At 38.6% G+C, this 23,125-nt stretch overlaps 1 protein-coding gene across 1 annotated transcript; it reads right to left on the bottom strand.

The window, feature by feature from the left end:
- Nucleotides 1-3,596: 3,596 nt before the first annotated feature.
- LOC129941203 (uncharacterized) lies at nucleotides 3,597-4,962 on the bottom strand. Its single transcript, XM_056049775.1, has 2 exons — nucleotides 4,015-4,962; nucleotides 3,597-3,924 (listed from the first exon to the last, which is right to left on the bottom strand). The coding sequence occupies exon 1, from the start codon at nucleotides 4,817-4,819 to the stop codon at nucleotides 4,028-4,030; it is 792 nt and encodes a 263-aa protein (XP_055905750.1). The 5' UTR covers nucleotides 4,820-4,962; the 3' UTR covers nucleotides 3,597-3,924; nucleotides 4,015-4,027.
- Between the last annotated feature and the right edge of the window lie 18,163 nt (nucleotides 4,963-23,125).

Genomic DNA, 23,125 nt, shown 5'->3' with positions numbered 1-23,125 from the left:
CAAGCGTCTGCCAACCAAATTGACCACTTCGCGATTAGTCGGTGCTTTAGAAGCAGTCTTTTGCCCGTGACCACCACTTAATAATAGCTACCCTAAGATTGATTACAGCTTTAGTTCAAAGATCCAATGGAATAACACGAGCACCCAAATTCAACATTGCCAGACTAAAGGATCCCAGGAACCGTCAACAATTTAGATCACCTGTCACACGAAATGAGAACAATTAGCAGCACAGTACATGACGACATCGAACACCATTGGAATGCTGTGAAAAATGTTTTCATTTCAGGTGCTGAAAGAATAGTCGGTCGGAAAAAAGAAAGCAACAACACTTGACTTTCAGAAGAATCTTGGGCAAGGATCAACGAAAGCAAATAGATAAGGGCTCGAATAACTGCTGCACAAGAAGAAGAAAGACCGTAGACCACTCAAAGAACTTTTCTCTCAAAATTACCAAGGTGCTTGGTCTTGCCCTCATTGACAAAAACGCTCCACTGACATCACGCTTTGATCTTTCAATTAAGTCAATATCATCTGCGTATTCGAGTAATTGGATGGACCTTTGGAAGATTTTGCCTCTAGTGTTGACGGTTGAGTTTTGCACAATTCTTTCCAGAACGATATTGAAGAAGCCGCATGACAGTGCATCGCCTTGTCTAAAACCTTTTTTGGCATCAAATGAACCGGTAAGATCTTTTCCGACCTTGATAGAGCAGCGTGCATTTTTCATCGTCATTTTGCACAACCGGATAAGTTTGACAGGGATGCCAAAACTAGACATTGATCGGTACAGCTCTTCCCTATAGATGCTGTCATACGCGGCTTTAAAATCGATAAAGAGATGGTGGGTTTCCATTTGAAGCTCCTGGGTTATTTCTGCGTAGTGTGAATATTTGGTCAATAGTGGACTTTCCTGGTCTGAAACCACACTGATAAGGACCATCAGGTTGTTAAGGAATGGCTTCAGACGTTCACATAATAAAGCAGAGATTATCTTATATGCAATGTTAAGGAGACTGATGCCTCTGTAGTTGGCGCAGTTTAGAGGGTCTCCTTTCTTATGTATCGGGCACACTATGCTGAGATTCCACTCATCGGGCATGCTTGCTTCCGACCATATTTTGCAGATGAGTTGGAGCATGCTCCGTACCACGTCATCACCTGCTGCTTTGAATAGTTCGGCAGCGATGCCGTCACTTAAGTTAAGATATAGCTATCTTCACTTCGTCAAGGTCGGGTAGGCGGAATTGTTGATCTGCGTCGCCGAGGTTGAGTGGTTCTATCTCCCTTACCGTGGAATTCGGTTCGTCATCGCCGTTATATAATTTGTAGAAGTGATCTTTCCATATTATCAGCATCGACTGCGGTTCTACTACGATGTTCCCTTGATCGTCTTTACAGGCTTCAGTTCGTGGCTGGTACCCTTGGGAGGTTTTTTTACCTTTTGGTAAAATTTACGAACCTCATTCCTGTTGTGACATCCAAGTAGCTGGTGTTCCTCTCTCCTCTTCTGCTCCTAGAGCTCGCGAGCAGCTCTAGTCCTTTTGTGCAGCGCCGTTTTGTATGCCTCTTGTTTTCCTGCGTGCGCTTGCCGGCATTCGTCGTCAAACCAGGGGTTTTGCTGCGGTGGCCGTGTGAAACCTAGCACTTCAGAGGCGGCATCTCTGATGGCTGCAAGGCTATGTTGCCACTGGTTTTCAATGCTTAAAGCAGGCAGCATAGGACTCCTTAAGAGGTTATTAGAGACTCGATCGGGAAAGGACATGGCAGTCTCTTGCGATTGTAGCCGTCTAACGTCGAATCTTCTCACAGTACTTCCTTGTTTTGGCTTGGATCGGGATATCCGTAGCCGTACCTTGGCTACAACAAGGTAGTGGTCCGAGTCAATGTTGGCCTCTCGGAATGTTCGGGTATCCTGTATACTGGGGAAGTGTTGTGCAATGAGGTTAATCTGGTTGACGGTTGATTGATCAGGAGATTTCCATGTCCCCTTGTGGATATTAAGATGCGTGAACTGCGTACTAGCTAATAGAACGTCTCGCCCCGCAGCGAAATCGACCAGCCTGAATCCGTTGTCGGAGGTGGTGTCGTGCAGGCTGTATCTCCCGATAAAGATGTCTTCTCTTACTAGCTTGGCATTAAAATCTCCTAAGACAATTTTAATGTCATAGCCAGGGTACTGCTCATATGTCTTGTCCAAGAGCTCGAAGAATATGTCTTTGGAGTCTTCATCTTTCTCCTCTGTTGGCGAATTTAGCCTTGATGCGGATTGTCGTGATGCGCTCGCTCACACTGTTGAAACTCAAGACTTTTTGCCTGAGTCTAGTTCCAACAACAAATCCACACCCATCCCATCGCACTTCTTGGATGGCGGTAATATCTGCCTTGCAGCAGTTTAGGGCTTCCGTTAATTGTTCGGCTGCAAGTGGTCTGTAAAGGGACCTAACATTCCACCTACATTTCTGAAGTTCGTTTGCGTGGTATGTCAACAGTGAATCCGTCCGTATCCGAGGCTTGTTGGTCCTTCGCAAATAAAGGTATTTTTTACGTGGCCAGGAAGTCACCCTGACGGCACAACCCCCAACCTGGAGGGCCAGATCCTTAGTATAACTCCAAGGAAGGGGAGCCGGATAAACCGCTCCTTACAGGCCTGGGCTCCGAATATGTCGACGAAGCCCTATAAAGTGTTCACTAAGTAGTTCAACCTTACTGGAACAGTAGACGCCACCGTTGATTCCATCTCGAGAATTCGCCCGCTGCCGCCAGGATAAGGAAAAGTGCCTTAGTGGAAACATCTCTCCCCCCCCCTCTCTCGTTTGCTGCCCCAACAACTTTCCACTGGGGTTGGAACCCAATCTCCAGTTGAGGTACTAGGCACCCGATGTTCACCACGGGGAGGTGAGAGTAGGAGTTGATAGACAGAGGTAGGTTTTGAGAAAAACCTGTGGACGCTTGTGTCCTCTTGAATGCACATGTCTACCATTTGAACTCTGTTAACAAGAAACATATATACTTGAAGGAACCTATTCAGATTCAAGGATTCTGCGATGCCGACTGGGCAAGCGACAGTCAAAGAATAAACACAGTTTTTATTTCCTGCCGAATTTTCTCGGCTTATTGTTTTTAAACCCGTTTTTCATCAAAAACATATAAAGACAAAAATTCTACATATCTAGTCTCTGTTTGATAACGGGTCTAAAGTCAATAGGAAAAGTAATTTTTCCAACTTTTCTCTAAAGTTCCTTTCCCCGAACCCAATTGTTCCTTTAAAGTTTAAATTTTCGAAAAGTTTTCCATTAAATATGAAAATATTTCAAAAATACTCCTTTTCCTTGTTAGCCTAAAAATGTTGTCCCAGATATCAACTATCATCTCAAAGATGTGCAATATATGTCAATAAAGCGTTGCCTATAGTGATGGAAAATGTTCAAAGTACATCAATCTAATTATAGAAGCTTTAGTCCAAATTGAGATTCGATAAAGGAATCACTCTATTAAATTAGTGAACCAAGCGGTTCAAAACCAAAAAAAAAAATAAAAAAAGTCCAATTAAATTAATGGTAAGGTTTGTCAAAATCAAAACTACAACCACATCGTGCTTTGCAAACTCTAGAATTTTATTGGATCTATTTCGTCTACCATTAAGCAGCAGGAGCATCAAAATCAAGAGAAGAAGAGCAGCATAGAGAATGAACTCGAATTCAAGGATGTTTCATTAAAAATAAACGCACGCTTACTTGACTCTGTATCCGCAACAGAAAATAGACGAGAATTACGAGTTTATGTATGTTTAACGGTATTATAGTATGTTGAGACACTTTTCTACTTTTCGTCCTTTAGCTCTATCTTCAACAAACCCCCCACTTCGCCCTCAAAAATCAAACACACCAAGTTTTATAGGGGGAGAGAGAGAGATAGAGATACCTGAAAAAAACGGAAAGGGAAAGAAAAGTAGTACAAGAGTATACAACAACAACAAAAAAGAAAAAAAAGGAAAATAATGTGGAAACTCACTCCGGTCTCATCATTAATTCAAAACACCATTAAGAGAAAAGAACTTCGTTTTGGAGTCTATTATAAATCGAATGTATGCATCTTGAAAATCGAAGCGATCAGAATCAACCGTGTGCCAAGATTTGAATCCTTCGAATTGATATTTCACGCTGACTAAAGTGCAAGGCGAATACTCTTTTTGATGATGATGGTCTTGATGCTGAAGCTCATCCTCCTTCAACGCAACTGCATAAATTATGAAGTGCACTTTGGCAACTGCCAGAGGATTAGGGCAAACCATTGTTGGTTTCGAGAAGAGCACATCTATATAATGTCTACTCATGGTGTATTTTTGGGTTGTATTCATTAAGTTCAGCTGCGAGGGGGTGGTAAGAAATGCACTCTCATCGAAATAGGACTTTATGTGTTTTATGCAAAACTTGATGCCTTTCGAGAGTTTCCACCGATTAACAAAGTCGCTTATTTGGGCTACTAACCGATCCAAGCTGAAGTCCTTGATCTCCCAATGCCATTTCATACAGGACGATGATGATGATAACGATACTGATGCCATGCGATGCGATGCTTTATGTGCTTCTCTTTCTAATTCTATTGAAGGTGGTGGTGGCGATGGCAATATAAACGCCAACGACATGGACCTCGAAATTGGAGTCCTATATAAAATAGTGGATTTAGAAACGTCCTTGATGCTACTGTTTACAGTGCTTTCGGCTGATTTCATCGCGTGATTTATTACGATTTCCGCCGCGGTATGGATTTCACACATTTTGCTGTAGTTTTCTTCTTGTTGTCCTTGTGAAATCATATTTAGTATCTCTCTGTCACCGAAAAAGTTGTGCTAAAAAGGATTTTAAAGGATTTCTTGTTTTTGTTTTTGTTTGAAATTTTTGTATTCTCCAGACTGAGAAATTATTTTCAGAACTCACTTTGTATGCGAAGTTCTCTGTGTTTTGCTTTAGATGAGATATATAGAGTGAGTTTGAGTTCTCCCTAGAGTTCATTTTGCTGATAGGACATGAAAGAAACATAACCACATCCGTGGCCTACAACTGCTACAATGCTCCATCGACCTATATTTATCAAAGTTGTTCTCCGTGGCATGGCCCTCATCCGATGGCAAAGTCTCTTTCTATCCCTAAGGATTCAGTTTTCAAAAAGTCACGTTCCTACATTATTCCAGAGGTACAGAGAAGTACAGCACCATAACAAGCACCAGCAGTGGCACAGTCACAAGGAACCAACAAGAGCACATCGGCTGATGCTGGCCCTTGGTTCGTTTGGTATATACAATAGCATAAATATATTGATATATGTATGTAGGTATAGACAAATGCAAGGACTTGCTTGATTTCCGTACTGTTGTCGTACGGGATTGTATTTCATCGTTAGTCGAATTCGTTGCTGTTACTCGTAGTTCATGCCGCAGCAGCAGTCGAAGCAGCGTTCTCCTTTTTTTTGGGTAGAGAGACGAATGGAACGCAAGGACTAAGGATGGGGACCAAAATTATATTCAAAGTGCAGACATGCCGAAATGGAAAATTCCAAATAGCCTGACTCAAGTCTAACATTCGCATTCCCGTGTACTTACCCTTTTCCCTTTTCAAAACTTTTGGTCAAAAAAAATAAAAAAAGAGAAAATTCAAATTTAGTTGCATCGTGTTTCCTTTTTTTCAGTCGCCTGCACTTTGTATACGGCTCGCCTCACTGTACGAATATGTATATGAATATCGGAATAAATTTTTGCTAGTTGCGGAAAGTTCTTGAGTTTTTTTTTTTTTTTTTTTTTTTGTAGCTAAGTTCAGATCCGTTCAGTTTTATGTTTCAATGGTTGCTGTTTGTAGGGTGTGAAATGGATGAAGTTGAATAGAATGATGGTGGATTTAGAAGGCAAAGGAAGGGGAATAGAGATGAAGATAGACCCCCTAAGGGGTCCTAGGGCCAGGCAGGGACTTAGGTTGGCATCAGCAACAGTAGCAGCATAGCTGTAGGAAGAGAAGTAGCAGAATGATTTGTAAGATAGATATACTTTCTTACACGAATTAAAACTTCACCTGTTTTGAGTTAAGCCGAAGCAATTTATTACCTGCTATGGCGGCCCTGAGTGCACAAGAACATCCATATTTACGAGGTGATGAGACTACTTTTGTTTTTCCTTTACATTGTTAAATAATGGAGGAACGTCGTCGTCGCTTTTCACTCTTCACTCTTCGCTCGTTGTTGTCGTTCTTGTTTTCGTGTCGTCCTTGTTATGTTCGTTTTCGCCTCCTTCATCGTCTTGGTTTTTATTAATTTGCAATACAAGTAAGTAGATGCCTTGAAACCATGGCAAGTAAAAGGATGTGTCAAGGATTCATACAAACAAAATATAATGGAAGAAATGGGACATTTTAGGGTTATTAGTGTTAAAGGTCCATATCTCACAGCATATGTGTAGGTGTTGTGTTGTCCGAAGAGTTTTGATTCAAAAGTGGAGTTACACAGGGCTGTATACTGTGGCCAATTCTGTTTCATTGGTTTAGTAGTGTTGCCAGTAATCTCTTGATAGGAAAATGAGGGATATGATGAGTTATGATTACTCACCTCAAGCAACACAGACGATGTTTGTTTGCTCTTTGAACCAAAGATAGGCAAGACCTGAAGTTGTAAGACTGGGAATCAAAACGGGAAAACTTAGATGGTCAGTCGCGGAATTTCCCAGTAATACAACAACCAAAAGAAACAATTCCCAGTTTCTTGGAATTAATTTTTCTGGACAAGAAATCGCCAGCCTTGGATCGGGGTAATCAGGATTTTTTTCGGGTATTGTACAGTTTAAACAAAGAGCTAAGGCTGTCTCGGTTAAAAGTTGAATTAGCTCTTTTATATGAATTCGGCACCTAGAAAATAGCATCAACTGTTGCTAGAAAACTAACAAACTTCATTAATATTGAAAGAATTTTCCTGTGAAAATCTTAGAAAAAGGCATTTGCATTGCTTAATTTCTTTAGAAAGTACAACATTGATTCAACGAAGACCTGGCAAAAAAGTTAAGCCATTGCAAAGACACAACAAAGTTTTGGAAACTAATAAGAAATAAACGGAAATTAAGGAGAAACTAAGAATACCAGTATTTCTCTGGGGGACTTAAGATTACATTTTTCAGGACTGCGACACCACATACCAAAGAAGATATCCTTGATGAGCAGATAACGTTTTTGGAAGTAGAAAGGGTACTAGAGTCGCTTAAAGATGGCGAAGCAGCTGACACAGACGGGATTCCCGCAGAATTCTTCAGATATACTTCCACCGAATTAAAGCACTCAATATCATCTTAAGTTTTGCGGTACATCCCGATTGCCTCGATGAGGCTATTACATGGCCAATACTTTAAAAAGATGACCCAAACGGACCAGTAGACTATGGGGGAATATCATTTCTTAATGCTGGTTTTAAGATTAACACTTCAATACTTAATAGAAGAAGTGGGTAAATTTAAACAACAACTGACTTTCAGGATTTCGGAAAGGGTATTCTACAGCCGATAACATTTTTATTCTTGGATATATAATACGAAGCAAACTCAATCGTAATGCAAACTTTATACCTTTTTCGTTGACTTAAAAGCTACATTTAATACAGTTCACAGAAAAACGCTGTTCTATAAACTTTACAACTTACATAGATGTATCATCCAAGTTTGTTAAAGCATTGGAAAAACTTTACAATCAAACGACAGATCCAAATAAATCACGGACTACGTCAAGGATGCAATCTCAGCCCATTGTTATTTGCCTTATTTCTTGATGACTTGGTTGATTGGCTTTTTGTGGAGTGGAGTTTGAAAGTTTAAAAATAAAGGTAATTATGTATGCTGATGACATTGTCATTTTGGCAGAGGCTCCAGCTTCACTGCAGCTTATGATCAATAGGCTATATGATTATTGTAAAAAAAGGGGACTGGAAGTAAATTCTGCAAAATCTAAGATAATGGTATTACAAAACAAAGGTAAGACCGCAAGAGGAGAAAACTGGAGATATGATGGAGTAGTATTGGAAGTAGTCAAGGGAATGACTCTCACTTTTAATTTGAATATGGACAAACACCTCAAAGCCAAGACTGATGCTGCTAGAACGGCTATTTGCACGAACTGGAAGAAAATTTTCAATAATAACGCCAAAAATTAAGTTCTTAACGCAACTGCAAAAGCAGTTCTGTTTTATGGAGCACAAATCTGGGGTGTCGGAAATACGAAATACCTCTAAGTATACGCCTAAGTGCATGTATCATTTGGAAACAGGGCTTTCGACACTCTTTGTATCAATATTAAAGTTGAGTGCAGACTGTTTAATACAGGTGCTAAATATGGACCGATACCGATTGCCAAATATAATGTTGAGAAGTGTCATGCGTCGAAAAACTGAATTCTACAAGGATTGGATTACGCATTATGGGAATGAACGAAAACACTATCCACTTCATTGGTGCATGTCCAATATTTATGCTAAGGGGACTCTTTTTTCGAAAAAGCTATCTAAGCGACACTGAAGCAATAAGTTACCTAAATGGAGAAGATTGCTGATCTAAAAATAGAAGAAGAAGAATCATAGATGGAAAAAAGCGTAAAGAAGAAGTTCAGGGCTTATATCCATCTTGGAAACACTCATGCCTTTTTTTTAGACCTGAGGACCTAAGCAAGAATCTAAGTAATTCTGAATCGAATAAGATTTGAATGCCAAAGAAATTTTACTTTAGCTTTGATTATAAGTGTAGCATTAGCTCCGCCTTAAAATATACGCATGAGACTCTCTTGTATCAGAAAAATCCGGCTTATTATTGCTGGTTTTAAGATCACTTTTGAAAAAAGTAAATACATACGACTTATAACACCTCAATAAACTAATAATTTTAGTTGCTTGTCTTTCAAAATAAAAGAAAAGTGCATCTTAAAAACAATAAGAACGCAAGTACCAACGTGCGTTCATCTCGTTCCTTGTCGTCCTCGTCGTGTCGTATTTTCCAGATAAACAATGCCTACAGCTCTCTTGCATTAAATTATTATGTAAAGTTTAAGGTTAAAATATACGGTGTGTTGCATGTTGGTCGGTGTTGCCTTCTTAGTTTAAGCTAGAAAATAAAAAAGAAAACAACTTAATTTTAAATTAAGTTTGGTGTTGTTAAAAGTAGTTAAAAGAACTTGTCTGTTGAATTTTGTGGAGAAGTTGTAATTAGTTTGAATAGCTATAGGGGTGCTGGCTGGCTGGTTGGTTAGCATTTTTCACTTCAATTCGTGGTCTGTTTTGTAAAAAGCAATGATAAATGTAGAGAATGTACGATTTGTGTTGAGGACATTTAAACTTAATAAAGGAGTTAAGTTTAATTTGGATCCTATAAATATAATCGAGCACGTTTTTGATAATAAATGAAATGAAATTCAACACAATTACCAATTATAATGGATTTGATAAAAGCTTGTATTCTGACTTTAGGGATTGTGATTGAATTAGGCATAATTTTTATGATGTTATTTAAATAAATGATGGGTCAAGAACAAGTTTATTTCTAACATTCTTTCGCAAGCCACAAGGTCTTCCCAATCCAAATGTCTTCAAACAAATTGGTAAAAATATAGTTGATAAGGCTTTGTTATGCTTTATGCTTCGGCATACCTTTCGCAACATCCTAAAAGCGATTATAAAAAATCATTATGATGATGATATCTAGATAGTTTGACAGTGTTATTGGCTAAAGAAGTGATTAGCATACACGAAAGCTGTGGATTCCAAATTCGGAATTTTATAAGCAATTCAAATAACATTCTCGTGCAGCTTGGTGATTGGTCAGCAAAATTCGATAACATTTTCGAAAGTTGAAAAGGACTTATCGATTCTGAGAAAATTTTAGGAATGTGGTGGGCGCCATCCGAAGATTTGTTTTCATTTAGCTGCAGCCTACATAAATTAATTTATGAAGTCTGGAAAGGTCAACAAGCACCCACGAAGACAGAAATTTTAAGGACGCTCATGAGTATCTTCGATCCCCTGGGACAGATTTAAAATTTCCTGGTACTTCTGAAAATCTTGCTACACGATATATTGCGGAGAAATAATATTTGAGCATTTCCAAAGCTGATGTTAGTGGCTTCAACTCTTACAGAAAATAGGCATGCTACAATAGAGGAGGCCCTACCTATTCGAAATAAGTTCCTAAGACAAATGCCACGTCGAGCTTCACACCTTGTAGATGCAAGCATGTCTGCATATGCTGCAGTTGCCTATTTGCGTTTCGTAAAAGGGGAACAAATCGAATGTAGGTTAGTAGCCTCCAGAACAAAAGTCTCTCCCTTGAAACTTATATCAGTTCCATGTCTAGAACTAGAAGCTGCCGTACTTGGAGTGAGGTTGCGGCCAAATCGATCAAAAGAGGACATAGCGTGGAAATACATAAACGTTATTTTTGGTCAGATATTGAAAACCGCACTTAGCTAGATAAAGAACGACTGTAGGCGGTTCTAACAATTTGTAGCTTTTAGAGTTAGTGTGATCCTAGAAGAATCTAATCTCAAAGAATGGCAATATATCCCAACCGGTGAAAATGTTGCCGATTAGGCCACAAAATGAAATACCAAACTTAATCTTCAGTCGGATAGTCGTTGGTACAAGGGACCTCTATTCCTATTCCTACCAGAAGATAATTGGCCAAAGGCAATTGATAAGTCCACAGATTAAGAGGTTAGGGTACTTATTCATCAACTCGCCGATCCATCACACATCATTGACTGTGAGAGATTTTCTAAATGAAAGTGACTTAAGAGATCAATAGTATATGTGCTTCGTTTAATTAACCTCGCAAGATGGGGTAAAGAACTATTGGAGGATGTCTCTTTAACCCCAAAAGAAATCGTTGCTGCAGAAAACTTCCTTTACGGACTCTGTCAAACCCAATCGTTTTCAAAAGAGTGGTCTGTACTCAAGAAAAACAAGTATGGTAACGCAAAAAACATAACGCAAGGAAAAATCAAGCCCCTTATATAAGACCCACCCATACATGGACTCCAACAACGTAATTAGAATTAAAGGTCGTATAGACGCAGCAGAGCACGTCAACAATGCTTGCAAAAGACCTATCATCCGGATTACCCTTCTCATAATTTAAGACTACCACGAAAGATTTCGGCGTAGATTCTCTGAAACTGTTGTCAACGAAATCCGTAAAATATTCTTCATACCATCACTTAGAGCCACGGTGAGAAAAGTCGAACTAACCTGTCGTGTGTGCCAAATTCGTAAAGCAAAACCTGAACCCCCATTGATAGCCCACCTACCTCCTGCAAGACTCAAGTCATTTACGAACCCGTTTTCTTATGTGGTCGTCGGTTACTTTGGGCCTATGTTTGTCGCCGTGGGGAGACGTCTGGAGAAACGTTGGGGGGTTCTATTTACCTGTTAAACTATCAGAGCCATCCATATAATGGTCTCACATAGCCTGTCCAGTGACTCCTGTATTTTCGCGATTAAACGCTTTTTTTTCCAGAAGAGGCAAGCCTGTTGCTATGGAGTGACAACGGCACTAATTTTAAGCTTTGGGGCAAATAACGACTACTCGAAACCCCAAAAATGAGCTACTCCTATAAGTATGATGGCCGAATTCGAACACATTATCAATTCTAGGCTTTTGACGTATGTATGACCCAGTCGATACCGAGACTGAAGAGGCTTTACCATCAAATCATTTCCTTCTTGGCTCGTCTTATGGATTTAAATACTTCTGTGAAATAGATGACAGTGCTGGAGCTTTGAGGAAACTTCGGAAACCACTTCTTGAAACGATGGGTAAAGGAGTACCTACCTACGTTGACTATGAAGTCCAAGTGGTATCGAAGAAAAATTGCCATTCATCACGCCACTAGTTCGCCTTCATTCAATTGCTGAGTCAATTGGATGTTGTAAGGGAATTATTCGAGCCCTTCCTCTAATGCGCTGTTTTGGGGCATGGCTGGGCCTGAGAATTGGTTTTCATGCGCTCTACGTGACCCAGCCATCTCAAGCGTTGAACTTTTATTCTTCTGCTTAAGTCTACGTCGTTGTACAGTTCATCGTTTCATCTTCTCCTCCATTGCATACGGGACCGTAGATCACACGAAGAACTTTTCTCTCCAAACGACCCAAAATGCTTTCATCCGCTTTTGTCAAATTCCATGCTGCTGCACCGTGTATGTAGGTGGGGATGATGAGTGTCTTAAAGAGCGACACGTTGGTCCCCCGAGAGATGGCTTTGCTACTTATTGCTTTCTTAGCCCAAAGAAACAGCGGTTGTTTTCGTCGTTCATAGCGGAGCCTAGGTAGACAAAGTCCTTAACTGCTTTAAAGTGACGGCTGTTCATAGTAACATTTTGAACGAGATGTTAGTGTTGTAGGTCCATATTTTCCATTTGTACCACCTCTGCCTGAATACTCAGAAAAGCCCCATTGACATCATGCTGAGTTCTTCCGATTATGTCAATGTCTTCAGCATATGATAGGAATTGGACAGACTTTTAAAAGATAGTGCCTCTAGTGTTGGTGTGTGAGCTCTGAACTATTCTTTTAAGTACGATGTTAAAAAAATCACATGACAGCGCATCACCTTGTCTAAAACCTTTTTTGACATTGAAGTTATTTCCCACCTTTATGAAGCAGACTAGACATGGACATCTCGTCCCTACAGATTCTGTCATATGCGGCCTTGAAACCGATGAATGTCGATTTGATATTCTTAATTTTTTTCGATTATCAGCCGTAATAAGATTACTTAATCCACTGTAGACTTTCTTAGTCTAAAACCACACTGATGTCAAATAATTGATGATGAGCTTTAGACGTTTGTGTGTTACGGCAGAAAAGTTTTGTAAGCGATTTTAGTAGACTTATTCCTCTATAGTTGGTGCAGTTTATAAGGACTTTTTTTCTATTATCAGGTTCTTTCTTCTCACCGCATTTTACAGAAAAATTGGCATATTACCAAATTGACTGCAGCTGATTTGAAAAGCTCGGTATTTAAGGTATCTACTCCATCAGCTTTTGTTTCGACTTAAGCTCAGATATAGCAATTTTTACTTTGTCGAAGCTGTGTCCCGTCAGTTCATCGTCGCCATTATACTTGTACAGGTTTCTGAAGTGGTTTTTCATATCCTCAGCATTGACTGCGTTTCTTCTACTATGTTTCCACTTCCATCTTTGCAGCCTTCGGTTCGGGGTACTTGACTTGGCATTTCATTTAACCTGCTCATTGATCTTTCGAACTTTAATTCTGCTTTTAAATCTCTCCATACTTTGGTACGCACGTTCTCCCTTCTTTGAAGTCGGAAATAAGTTATCAAAGTTTCCCAACATTCATTTTGAGGAATTATTAGACTGATACTTCTTGTCAAGATTTTGTATTCGTGTTTATATTTAGGTTGTTTCAAATTTTTAACTTAAAACAGGAACGTTTTTTCATAATCACGGCATCACTAAAAATAACAACCTTCATTTGAAGTAAGTTTTAATCGTTAATGGTTTATTCTTCGTTTCAGTTAAATAACAAGCAATATTTTTTTTTTCTTATTTTTATTCCAATCACTTTCAAGATTAAGATGTTATTAACATGTACTTATATAATGTAGTTCAGCAATGTACTTGTAGTACTCATAAGTTCTTGTAAACCTGAATTTTCTTTAAATGAATGCACACATAATATAAATAAATCCTTTTCTTTCTTGAGAATATTTAATGCACATACGTTACGTTAATATTTTGTTATTGCACAACCAAGAGCCTCTTACTGATTTTGAGCTCCATCAATCAAGGATAAAATATTTTATTGTTTCCACCATTGCACGTCTGTATCTGCATCATCGCATCGCATCGGAGAGAGAAAGAGGATGAATAAAATCTTCTACCAACTTGATGTTGAAAATAAAATAAGGAGTTTTTTAGAAGTTAAAGGAAATGGAGTTAAAAGCATATGTAAAAGTTGAAATTATTTTTTGAGATATACAGTTTTTAATTTCATTGAAAAATAGATGTTAAGTATTTGTGGGCTCATAAAATAAATGACTGCACCAAGTGCGAAATTTATAGTTGAAAATATTTCTTTATGTAATAATAAATAATCAAGCACTTTATTAAAATTATCTTAATGTATGAACAAGTACATATTATTAGTAGAACATTGTTTTTGTTAATGTTCATGAAGCTTCGAGTATCAAAAAGGGAAGAGGTTTTTAATGATATTTTCTACTTGTCCGTTAGATGGTAATAGATGGAAATGGAAGACATGTGCATTCAAGAGGACACAAGCGTCCACAGTTTTCATTTCTTAAAAACTAACCTCTGTTTACTAACTTCTATTTTCACCTCCCCGCGGTGAACATCGGGTGCCTGAATCAAGGATCTATAGTCCTTCAGGTTGAAGTTCGTATGTCAGGGCGGCTTCCTGACCACGTAACACTGCAAAGCACCAACAAGCCTCGGATACGGACAGATTAACTGTTGACAACTCACACAAGGAATTAAAAACAACGAACTTCAGATATGCACGTCAAACGTTAGGCCCCTTAATAGACCACGTACAGCTAATGAAGTAACGGCGGCCCTAGACTGCTATAAAGCAGATAACAACGCCATTCAGGAATTGCGATGGGATGGTTCAAGCAAAAAGAGGATGAAAAACTCCGATATTAACTATGGTGTCTACTACCAAGAACATCGAGTCTTGAGCTATAGGTGCATCAATGAGCGATTCATGACCATCCGCATCAAAGCAAAATTCGGCAATCAAGGAAGGGAAGGCTTATGAGCAGTGCCCTGGCTATGACGTTGAAATTATCTTCGCAGATTTTAGCGCCAAGATAGGAAGAGACGACATCTTTGGTGGCACAATCAGGAGATACAGGCTGCACAACACCACCTCCGAGAATGGATTCAGGCTGATCGATTTAGCTTCGGGGCGAAACTATCTAGTAGTAAGTACGCAGTTCACACATCTTGAAAATCCCCTAATAAATCAACTGTCAACCAGGTTGACCACATTGTCTTCAGTATACAGAATGTCCAAACATTCCGAGGGGCCAACATTGACCCGGACCACTTCCTCGTTGTAGCCAAGGTACTGCTGTGGATATCCCGGTCCAAGCCAAAACAAGGAAGAGAAGATTCAACGTTAAACGGCTACAATCGCAAGAGACTGCCATGTCCTTTTCCGATCGAGTCTCTAATAACCTCTTGAGGAGTCCTATGCTGCCTGCATTAAGCATTGAAAACCAGTGGCAACATTGCCTTGCAGCTATCAGAGATGCTGCCTCTGAAGTGCTAGGTTTCACACGGCCACCGCAGCGAAACCCCTGGTTTGACGACGAATGCCGGCAACCGCACACAGCGAAACAACAGGCATACAAAACTGCGCTGCACAGAAGGATCAGAGTTGCTCGCGAGCTTTACGAGCAAAAGAGGAGAAAGAAACAACAACTTCTAGATGGAAAAAAAGAGAGCATGAAAAGCGCGTGTTGGAGGAGATAGAGGAATGTCGCAACAGGAATGAGGCTCGTAAATTTGACCAAAAGGTTAAAAAAAATCTCCCTGATTACCAGCCATGAACTGAAGCCTGTAAGGAAAAGCAGGGGAACATCGTAGTAGAACCGCAGTCGATGTTGAGAATATGAAAAGACCACTTCTCTAACTTATATAACGGCGATGACGAACCGATTTCCGCTGAAAGGGAGAAAGAACCACTCAACCTAGGCGACTCAGATCAACAATTCCGCCTACCCGACCTGGACGAAGTGAAAAAAGCTATATCTAAACTGAAGTGAAACAAAGCTGCTGGAGCTGACGGCATCGCTGCCGAACTATTTAAAGCAGCAGGCGATGACTTGGTAGGGAGCATGCACCAACTCACCTGCAAAATATGGTAGGAAGAAAGCAAGTCCGATGAGTGGAATCTCAGCATAAGAAAGGAGACCCTCTTAATTGCGCCAACTAAATACTCAAAAGTCTCCTGAACATTGCGTATAAGATCTTCTCTGCTGTCCTTATCAGTGTGGTTTCAGACCAGGAAATTCCACTATCGACCAAATATTCACACTACGGCAGATCTTCAAATATGCCCAAATATGCTTCAAATATGCCCACCATTTCTTTATCGATATTAAGGCCGCCTATGACAGCATCTATAAAGAAGAGCTCTACAGAGCAATGTCTAGTGTTGGCACCCCTGTCAAGCTTATCCGTTTGTGCAGAATTACGATGGAGAATGGACGCTGCTCTAACAAGGTCGGAAAATATCTCACCGACGCATTTGATGTCAAAAAAGGTTTTAGACAAGGCGATGCATGCTTCTGCACTTCTTCAATATCGTTCTGGAAATAATTGTGCAAAACATATCCGTCAACACTAGGAGCACAATCTTCCAAAGGTCCATCCAATTACTCGGATACGCAAATGATATTGACATAATTGAAAGATCAAAGCGTGATGTCAGCGGAGCGTTTTTGGGAATTGCGACGGAAGCGAAGAAGATGGATTTAGTGGTCAATGAGCGCAAGACCAAGTATATGCTGTCATCAAAATAGGACATTGAACAACGACGTCTTGGACAAAATGTCACCATGGACAGCTATAACTTCGAGGTACTTAAGGACTTTGTCTACCTAGGCATCGCTATTAACGCAGACAACGACCATCGAAGAATAACGCTTGCAAATCGCTGCTTCTTTGCACTCGAGCATCTGAAATCACCATCTATAAGACAGTCATCATCCCGGTTCTAATTTATGGTGCTGAGGCCTGAAACTTGTCAAAGAAAGATGAGGGCGACTCAGGTGGGGCACGCAGGTGGGTAAAGACCTCAATTAAATTGGCATGCAAAACTGGAGATAGCTAGCTAGGGACCGAGCTGAAAGGAAGGAAGGGAAGACATCTTTGGTGGAATAATAATTGCAGGACATCACTACCGAAAACGGATTCAGGGCTTCAGGCTCATCAATTTTGCTGAAGAAAGCATTCAGAGTAAATGGAACCTCAGCTGACATTGACATTATCGAAATAACTCTGCATGATGTCAATTTGGCTTTTGCGAATATTGAGGCAAAGGCGATAAAAATAATGGGTTTAATGAAGGCGAAACAAAACTTAAAACACCGACGACGTCTCGGTTAAAACGTCATCATCGAAAGACGTAGCTTTGAGGTAGTTAAGGACTTTGTCTACCTAGGCTCTGCTATGAAAAAAACATCAGCGCTAATATCAAAAGAGCTACTCTTGCTTACCGTTTTTTCTTTGGGCTAATAAAGCAATTGAGAAATAAAGCCCTTTCTCGAGCGACCAAAGTTTCGCTATGTAAGATCCTCTTAATCCCCGTCCTGCTATATATTGCAGAAGCATGGACTTTATTAAAAAAAAATTCGTGTTATCTACGGTCCCGTATGGACAGATGAAACGACGAGCTACACAGTCTGTACAGCGACATAAGCTTAGTCAGAAAGATAAAAGTCTAACCACTGAGATGGCTGGGTCAAGTAAAACAATGCTCCGGGCTGGAAAGTCTTATAAACGCCCACACGAAAGCGCAGTAGAGGAAGACTGAGGATCAGGTGGCGAACACAAGTGAAAAGTAACCTCACCCACAACTGAAGACATATATCAAGTGAAGTTAGTTATGTGAGGCCTTTTGTGGACACTTGGAGTATGGAGCGATTTTTCAACAACTATTGTTGAATTTTGCGGGCATCTATTGTAACGATACTTCTAACTAACGTAACCAAAGAAAGAAAATGGTTCTCATCACTGAAAATGGCTGAAATGTTTGTGTCAACTGAACCTTAAGAGCCTCAAGACCTAAGTCCTTTTACAAAATGTTGTAAAATGCCGTTTATTAAATGTCCAATTTAAAAGATTGTCTAGAAATACACGAATCTGTGTTCTTGTCTAATCTACGGTCTACACCACCAAGGTTCTCAAAATTGCGATTATTTATATCAGTTTGAGGTCCCAAAAGGTACTTCAGGACTTTCAACTGTGACTGCAAAATGTTCACATCATTTTTGCAGATTCTTTCGTTCTATTTTTGGAAATGGGGTAATTTTTACTTGTCAAATGTTAAACAATAATTACATCAGAATAATGGCTATTCAAAATAAAATCCCTAATTGGAAAGTTTTTTAATAGACTAATTTTGTTCGTTTTGATACTGTGTCAAAAGTCCTAAAAGACATCAACATTCATAAATTCGCTGGTCTAAATGGTATCCCCGCTATAGCCCTGAAGAGGTGTTCTAATTAAACTTCCTCGTAAGCTTTTCTCTTCTTCCTATTTTTCTGCAATGGTTGCAAGTTGTTAGAAAGAAAACTGCATTTGTTCAACCAATCCCTAAAAAACCCGAATCTTGTCCTTCCTGAAACTAACGACCGATATCGGTATGTGCATCCCCAACCTTGTGGAACGATCACATACGCGGTGTCACTAATAATGCAGCAAGATGTTTGGGTTCTCTAAGACATCCGTCCAAAACTTAAGTAAAGCTACCATCTCTAAACTGGTGCTCCAAAAACTTACCCAAGTCTCTAAGACCATTATTCAAAGAAGAGTTTCTAAAAATGATTTTGGCAAGTGGCTACCGAGCCAGACTCAAATAAATTCCAGTGGAGATCAATTTTTGCAAAAATGTTGGCCTTATGTCAGCAACAACGCTCCGAATATTCTTTTCCAAGGTAAAAATCGTCTCGGGCTTATCTGCGTGGAAAAGAAACTTCACATAACCCACAAAAAGTAATCCATCAGTTTAAAATAGCTCAATCTTAGAGGTAACGCCAGAAGTTTTTACGTCGCCTTTTTTTGAACAAGTCGTAAAGATTAATCAAGAATAATTCTTTTTATTATGAAATGGTAAACCAAACCAGCGACAGCTTTCAAAAATGCACACGAAAAGAAAAAGTATTGGCAGAATGGAAACTACACCTTTAAAAAAAGACACCCGTTATTTAATGTCCATCATGTTAATGTTTTGATTCTTTTTCAACAGAATGAATATTATTTGTATTTTGACTCCAAAAATACTTGCCAAATTAGTAAGATTAAAATTTCACAGTGTTAAGTGATATCCAATTTAGAAAGTATGACAAATTGATTTTGGTAAAAAATTCCAAAAGTAGATAAACGATGAAAACCTTTTTAAAATTAATCCCCAAAAAATTCAATATACCTGGTTTAACATTTGCAAAGTAAATTATATTAGAGGTATTTATTCAAGGAATATAGTTTGGAAAAGTGGTCAAAACAAAAGGGTCTACTCCAAACTACCTTCCCTACCATACAGGAAAATTACAATAAATCACTAAGGATATAACGGAACGGTGCTTTCAAATCCATACCTACCATATGTAAAACCTTTACAACATAACAAAGCAGAGAACTTAAATATCAATAGTGAAACAGCAAAATAGGTATTTAACATACTTTGTTATGTATGAAAGGGAATATGTTATGGACTACTGGGCTTGGGCTAGGGCTTCGGCTTGGGTATGATGGGCTTAGTTGCCAGTTTCCACATTGATGTGGGTCCAAAACCGAGAGTCCTTTGATGGCCTTCTTCTTAAACATATATCTAAACATTCTCACTTAAGGATTTTCATTTAAATGCATAGTTTGTAACTTGGTGTAACCGAAATAAACCACTAAAGAGTCGTCCGTTATGTATTGTATATTATTTTTGAAGTCGAGTCAATGTACGGACATTCTGTATCTATCTACCTAGGACACAGATCTTTCCGTTCGAGCGATTTTGAACTCAATGGAGGATGTTTTTGTAGAGCTATCTTTGAATTAAATACATTTTTCTGTATTATTGTTCTTAATTTATGAATGTTAGAAATTTTTCTACTTGATTGAAACACCTTAAATAAAGCTGAATTAATGACCCATATCAGTCAGCTTTGAAATTTAAGTAAAAAAAGTTTCAACAGAGATAACATATGGTATCTGGTTTCAAATGGATGTGTGGTTATAAGCATCAAGGCCGTTTAAAGAAGGATCACTTATAGATTCGGTATAAAATGGTTATGGTTTTTGAATGAATTCATACATATTTATGTATAGATGTTTCACATCCAACAACATTTGAAACCCTTCAATGAAATTTCTAGACATTTTTGTTGCAATCAAATCAATGATTATTTTCATCTCCAATTAAAGGAGATGTATTTTTTATTTTATTTCTCAATGTCACAATTTTTGATTTTCTTTAATTAATATTATGATTGATTATACCTCTCAATACTCAAAGAATCGTGAGAGAGGTATGTAGCTGGCATTTTTTAGCAAGACTCAGTCTTTACAAGTCCTTGAATGGAAAATTCAAAAAATGTATACATACAAAGATGACTGATTCAATAAACAAAAAAATCAATCAATTTTAAATTCAGGATTCTGTTGTATTTTGTCTTTAATTTTCAATGCCTGGGAACTTTTATGAATAAGGGAACTTCAATTTTTTCGGTGAATTCGTTGTATCTACTTAATATTAATATTTTCTTTTTAAAAACCTCAAAGATTTAAAATATAAATATACAGTTTAGGTCATCAAGTGGATTCTTTTAGGTTGTTGTTTTCCGCTCGAAATATTGACAGAAAGTTAGTTTCAAACCTCCACGAAGTGAAATGAGTTGATTCTTGTTAGTACAGCGTTGGAAAACGTTAAAAACTTATTTCTCAGATCGGTGCTGCCCACGCCAAACAGCGAGTTTTTTGACGAAATGAAACATTCATCAAGGCTGCGTTAGGCAAGTTTAAGCCACTTTTTTATATTTATATATAGACTTTTTAATGGATCCATTAACAATCAATACTATTCTAACAATCCAGAAGCGATTCAAGAACTTTGGGATAATTATCTAATCTAATCAATCTATAAGCTACAACCCTTAGCCACCAAAAAGGTTTTAGAAAATTAGAGTGACAGAATGCGCTTCTGCGAAACCAGCCATAAGTAGTCGAGGAACTTGGATTTGGTTAACTGAAGGCTTCCAAAAATATCTGACAACCTGTGAAAAAGTGGTATGTTTTCACGGATTCATCGAAGCTTTTCATTCAAATTGGGCAATACAACATATTCTTTAAGTTAATTTTCAATTTTAGACAAACCAAATTCGATGATACTTTTCGTTAATTAAGAAATCTCTTTTTTCAAAAAATTATTTCCAATATGGAAGTTAATTCTAAGATTCACCACTTTTTGGTAACTACGAGTAACTTCTTCGTTTTCAAAATATGTATTTAAGAATATTCGCAAGGAAATGGGTCTCAAGCAAGGTTGCATACTAAGTGCTTTCCTCTTTATATTGTTTATAAACGACATAACAGATGTGGACAAAGGCGGAATTGTGTTTGGAGGAACTACCATACCTGCACTTTTGTATGCAGACGACATAGTCTTCTTTGCAGAGACGGTTAATGGACTGCAAATGATGATGAATAGGCTAAACGGCTATTGTAATCGTTGGAATCTCGACATAAATCTATCAAAATCCAAGATAATGGGCGGTGTGAATAAAAACGAGTAGGACAAGTAAATACTTGAACATATCAAAATTACAAGTAAACGCCAAAATTGAAGTGAATAAAACAAGTATTTACTCTTACTCGCGAGTAAATACTTGAGAGGCTAGTAAAACCCGGAAAAATGCCAATTTTGGTGTGAATAAACGCAAGTAAATACTTCTGTAGCAAGTAAATATTCGTCTACTCGCAAGTCAACCCGACCCCAGACTTGCAGTCGTACTTGTACACGAAAGATGGCTCAGTTTAGGCGAAAACAGAACAAGTCACAACAGTAAATGATGCGTAGTCTGTGTGGCGCTACAAGTATTTACTTGCCTTTTTTGTGAATTCAGTTGTCTCGCGAGTAAATACTTGCTAGTAAACCCTCGGGTTGACGAGTACACGGTCACAAGTAAACTCGACGCTTTATTCACATCGGTTTACTTGGAGTTTAAATACTCGTTACACTTTACTTGTAAGTAAATACTCGTCATACTCGTTTTTATTCACACCGCCCAATGATTTTTAGGGCGGGTGGCGGGCGGCAGAACTGCAAAAACGAAAAGTGGACATTCAATAACGAGGCAGTCGAAATTATTGGAGAGTATAAATATCTGGGAGTTCTATTTACTTCGAATCTAAATATGAAAAAACATCTAGAACTGAAACTAACGGAGGCAAAACGTGAAATTTCAATTGTGTGGGAACGCTGCTTTAAAAGTGACTGCATTGACCATAGTACAAAACACAAACTTTTCCGCTCCATAGCTGCATCGATTTTATTGTGTGGAGCTCAGGTTTGGGATTACTGTTCTTTTGAAGCGATCGAAAAGTTTCTCCGATACTTTATTAAAAGAATCTTCCGGCTTCCGAGAAACAACCCAAACTACATGATGTACCTGACATATTATCCTTCTATTGTAAAAAAATAAGACATTGGGCCTCTATAGTTCCAATGATGAACTAGAGTACTTAAAGATCTTGACAGTCAAAAATGCTGGCCGGATAGAAACCGCCCTCTTGTTGGGAAGAGGTATTCTTAAATGCTGTTTTTTAAAAGCTATTTTTTATTCGGCCAACTGTACAGTAAAGAATTCGCCAAGCAATTCATCAACTTAAATAATTTCACAGCAACACCGGCACTGCTTGGAGTGCCTTCAAGATAACCTTAAAGATTCTTCTTTCTGCCGCACTTCACGAATGTTGACTACTATGACGACTACTTCTCTTCAAGTTGCCTGATACACATACCTAGTAGTGAAAAGTTTACATTTGTAAATTAGTATCGTTACGTCCTAGATAGTGTAGCATTAAAAGTCCTTTTTTTTTCATTATTTGTTGTCTTCAATGCATTTCATGTAATTGTAAGAAGAAATTTAAATTTATTACCGTTTAAGTTTTTCACAGACATGTATTCTTAAGGTTTTAAACACTTAACTCATATTGCGATGAAATGTTACACGTCTTCTATCTGTCGGAATTTACATAGATTACATGTTGAATTTGAATCTATTTCGTTTGGTTTGTAGTTTAAAAGCAAGAGGTTACCTCTGCTCTTACAGATTGCCGATATCAAATCTACACT

This window comes from Eupeodes corollae, chromosome 1 (genome assembly GCF_945859685.1).
Source record: "Eupeodes corollae chromosome 1, idEupCoro1.1, whole genome shotgun sequence".
Classification (NCBI taxonomy): domain Eukaryota; kingdom Metazoa; phylum Arthropoda; class Insecta; order Diptera; family Syrphidae; genus Eupeodes; species Eupeodes corollae.
The sequence above is the reverse complement of the archived record's forward strand: the minus strand, read 5'-3'. Positions and strand labels throughout refer to the sequence as shown.

What these genes read in the sequence shown, in the direction of transcription:
- LOC129941203 (XM_056049775.1), bottom strand. Translation starts at nt 4,819, where the DNA reads ATGATTTCACAAGGACAACAAGAAGAAAACTACAGCAAAATGTGTGAA.